Source organism: Notolabrus celidotus, chromosome 20 (genome assembly GCF_009762535.1).
Source record: "Notolabrus celidotus isolate fNotCel1 chromosome 20, fNotCel1.pri, whole genome shotgun sequence".
NCBI lineage: Eukaryota > Metazoa > Chordata > Actinopteri > Labriformes > Labridae > Notolabrus > Notolabrus celidotus.
Window position 1 is genome coordinate 21039093 of NC_048291.1, and position 3774 is coordinate 21042866.

Here is a 3774-nt window from a genome sequence, read left to right on the forward strand (position 1 = left end):
CTCTGTGACAAAACCCTGACTTTAGTAAACACCAAAGGCCACTTACCTTAATATTGACTATTCCAAGTGCGTTTGAAATGTTTGAAAGTATTAAGCAATAAGTGGATATAATCATCACAATATCATAGAGTACAGTTCACACTTTAAATAGGCATATGTACTATATATTTTCATTTTACAGCCTCTATAATGACCGTACCAATGAGAACATCAGATTAGCCCTTTGAAATGATGACATCTGATACTGAAAAAGGTTACTCGGAATGAAACAAAACCAGGTCAATGCATGAAACATGACTGGCAACATTTAAGCTAAGTTTGTCGGGCATAAATGGGTTAACTGCACAGTGAACTTGACTTAAAAAAAGGAGGGGGGCTGGCAGATTTTCCATTCAGCACACAAACACCCGCACAAGGTTCAGTCATTCAGTTTTTCACAGCCTGTCCACCCAAAACTAAGACCTCTTGCATGTAAGGTAAGGACCATTTTGGAATAGCTCTTCATTTTCGTGTCATGACTTCAGGACCTTTAAGAACGATCAGTGTGTTGAATTAATGTTTATTTGCTATCCACAGCTGGTATGCATACTGTCGTGTTATTGGTGTTGTGGGTGCTGGGAACATCGTTGGTGTTGCCAGACCCCGACACAGCTGGGGACAAAGTGGCCGAGGAGCCTATACCGTGTTCAAAGGGATGCACCTGTTTCCATGATGACTACAGCTTGGAACTCAATATGTACTGCAGTGCTCGGAACTTCACGCAAGTCCCAGCCGACATGCCCGAGACCACTCACTCAATCTGGCTGGATGGAAACTTGTTCACCACCCTCCCTGCCTTGTCGTTTAGGGATCTTTCCAACCTGGACTTTTTGAATCTTCAGAGTGGTCAGCTGGTGACGATTGACCCTCAGGCTTTGAAAGGACTTAGGTCACTTGCCCATATCCACCTTGAGCGAAATCGCCTGCGTACGCTACCAGCCACAGTCTTCCAGAACACACCTAACCTTGCGTCGCTGAGTCTGCACAACAACCAGCTCACTCGTATTGAGGAAAGACTGTTTGCAGGGCTCTCGAACATGTGGCTTCTCAACCTAGGCTGGAACTCAATAGCGGTTTTACCTGAGACAGTTTTCCAGGACCTGCAGGGTTTGCGGGAGCTCATTCTTGCAGGGAACCGACTTGCTTACTTACAGCCACAGCTTTTCCAAAACCTCATTGAGCTGAAAGAGTTGGATCTGACAGGAAATTACCTCCGAGTTATCAAAGCCAATGTGTTTGTTAAACTCACCAAGCTGCAAAAGCTGTACCTTGCCCAGAATCAGATTGTGACGGTGGTACCAAGAGCATTCGGAGGCATGAAGGCACTACGATGGCTGGATCTCACGAACAACAGACTGACTTCTCTCCACGACGAAACTTTCTTTAGCTTGCACAGTCTTCACGTTCTGCGTCTTTCCAACAACTCCATCACTGGAATCAGACCCAGGACTTTCCGGGATCTGCCGTACTTGGAAGAGCTACGACTCAGCTACAACAAAATCCGAGCCTTGGGGGAAAGGATCTTCGAAGGACTTGGTCATCTGGAGGTCCTGGAGCTTGAGCACAACCAAGTGCAAGAAGCCCAAGTGGGTAGTTTCACTGGCCTCCCTCATGTGGCTGTCATCAACCTGGCTGGAAGCTGCTTCCACAGTCTGCCAGACCAAGTGTTCAAAGGTCTGTCCAAGCTCCACAGCCTCCATCTTGACAGAGGTTGCCTCACAAGGATCACAACTCATGCTTTCACAGGACTCTCCGGTCTACGGAGGCTTTTCTTGCAGCACAACAACATCTCAGTGGTGGAACGCCAGAGCTTTGTGGACCTGGTGGGCCTACTGGGGCTGGACTTGAGTTTCAACAAGTTAGAGGTTCTTACATCCCATACATTCTCAGGCCTCAAGAATTTGGAGTACTTGCTGTTGTCCAACAATGAATGTCGACAGTTTTTGCAGAACGGCACCACGCAGTTACTCCCAAGGATGCGCTATCTGGACCTGAGGGCGAACGCCTTGACAAGTGTGGTTCCAGATTTCCCAGAGAGCATGGAAAAGCTGTTGCTGTCTGGGAATCGCTGGAAATGTGACTGCGGCGCCTTGCCACTCAGGAACTACAGTTTAAGGAATCCATTGGTGATACCTCGGCAAGTGGAGACCCACGCAGAGGGTGAAGAACCTGATACAACTATCACCATATACAACAACATCACATGCACCAGTCCACCACGTCTAGCTGGTCAAGACCTGCGGGATATTGATAATGAACAATTCCAGGGCTGCTAGACCAAATATACTAAGATGTGTTTAGGGAAGAGGTTTGTGTCAAGGAGAATAGTTAAATATAAATTAAATCAGGCTTCTGTATTGTGGGAACTCTTTCATAAGGCACTACTTTGTCTGTCTGTCTGTCTATCAGACTGACCTACCCACCTACCTAACTACCTACCCACCTACCTTCCTACTTTCTTACTAAACTTCATACCCACTTACTTCCTGCCTTACTACCCACCAACTAATTGACAGACCTACATTTCTACCTACCTTTAAAAATGTTTGCACACACAAAAAATAGTCACATTGCTATCTATCTATCTATCTATCTATCTATCTATCTATCTATCTATCTATCTATCTATCTATCTATCTATCTATCTATCTATCTATCTATCTATCTATCTTATGCATAATTTGTTTCACATTAGCTTTGTTCTGATAAATTGTTTTCATCTGTGGAATTCATATGCAATATTTTGATGAATATTTAAAGGACATTTGTAGCTTTAAAGAGTCATATGTTGGCATTACTTGTTGTAAATTGCAACTGAACTGTAGGCTCTCTGCAGAGACATAATGTGATATTTTTCCCTAATCTACTTAAATGCTTTGAGATCATTTTCCCACTTATATTTGAGAGCCAAATGTCCTAAATAGATGAGTTTTGCTACTTTAGAATGACCTTTATTTGGTTTGCCTTAAATGGAGACTTGTTGCCACTGGATGTTAAAATTGATTAGGCTCTAAATGTGATGCATTTAAAGTATGCTTGGGACAAATCATGAGACAGGATAGATGAGCCACCTAAAATGTACTGTTTTCATTGACTTGAATCAATATGACCACAAGGACGCCGTTTAAGAATCTGAAATGACAATTTAGTTGATCATGAACAAGACTGGGCGGGTTGAACTAACATTTGGCAGAATTTACAGACAGAATAAAATATCTGTTTCCACTCATACAATAAAATGTCGGAAATGTTGTGTTTACTGTTGAGTGTATGATGATGCCACTTGAAAAATAAACAATTGACAGTGCTCTGAAATTGCAAGAATGTTTTTTGTATGTTTTTTCCTTCTGTGTTTTTTTTACCAGACTGTATAAGTACATTTTAAAATTGTATACCTGTTGACTCCACCAACTAGCATTGTCTAAAACATGGCACCAAGTCAACTACATTACCCACACACCACTCGACGCTACACATTTTAACACAACAAGGTATCCCTCATGTACGGTGGCCCTGAAGTGCAAATCACAACGGCAATTCAGAAAACACAACGGTAAATCAAAAAACACTACGGCAAATCAGAAAACACTACGGCAAATCAGAAAACACTATGGAAAATCAGAAAACACTACGGAAAATCAGAAAACACTACGGCAAATCAGAAAACACTACGGCAAATCAGAATTCAGTGTACTTACTTCTCCTGGTTTGGTTACAGCATTTCTCAATTGCTAA

General features: G+C 42.7%; 1 protein-coding gene across 1 annotated transcript; it reads left to right on the top strand.

Moving 5' to 3' along the window:
* Positions 1–429: 429 nt before the first annotated feature.
* igfals (insulin-like growth factor binding protein, acid labile subunit) lies at positions 430–2621 on the top strand. The gene is made up of 2 exons (XM_034711580.1): positions 430–476; positions 577–2621. Exon 2 carries the CDS (start codon positions 582–584, stop codon positions 2313–2315), a length of 1734 nt encoding a protein of 577 aa, XP_034567471.1. The 5' UTR covers positions 430–476; positions 577–581; the 3' UTR covers positions 2316–2621.
* Positions 2622–3774: the final 1153 nt, after the last annotated feature.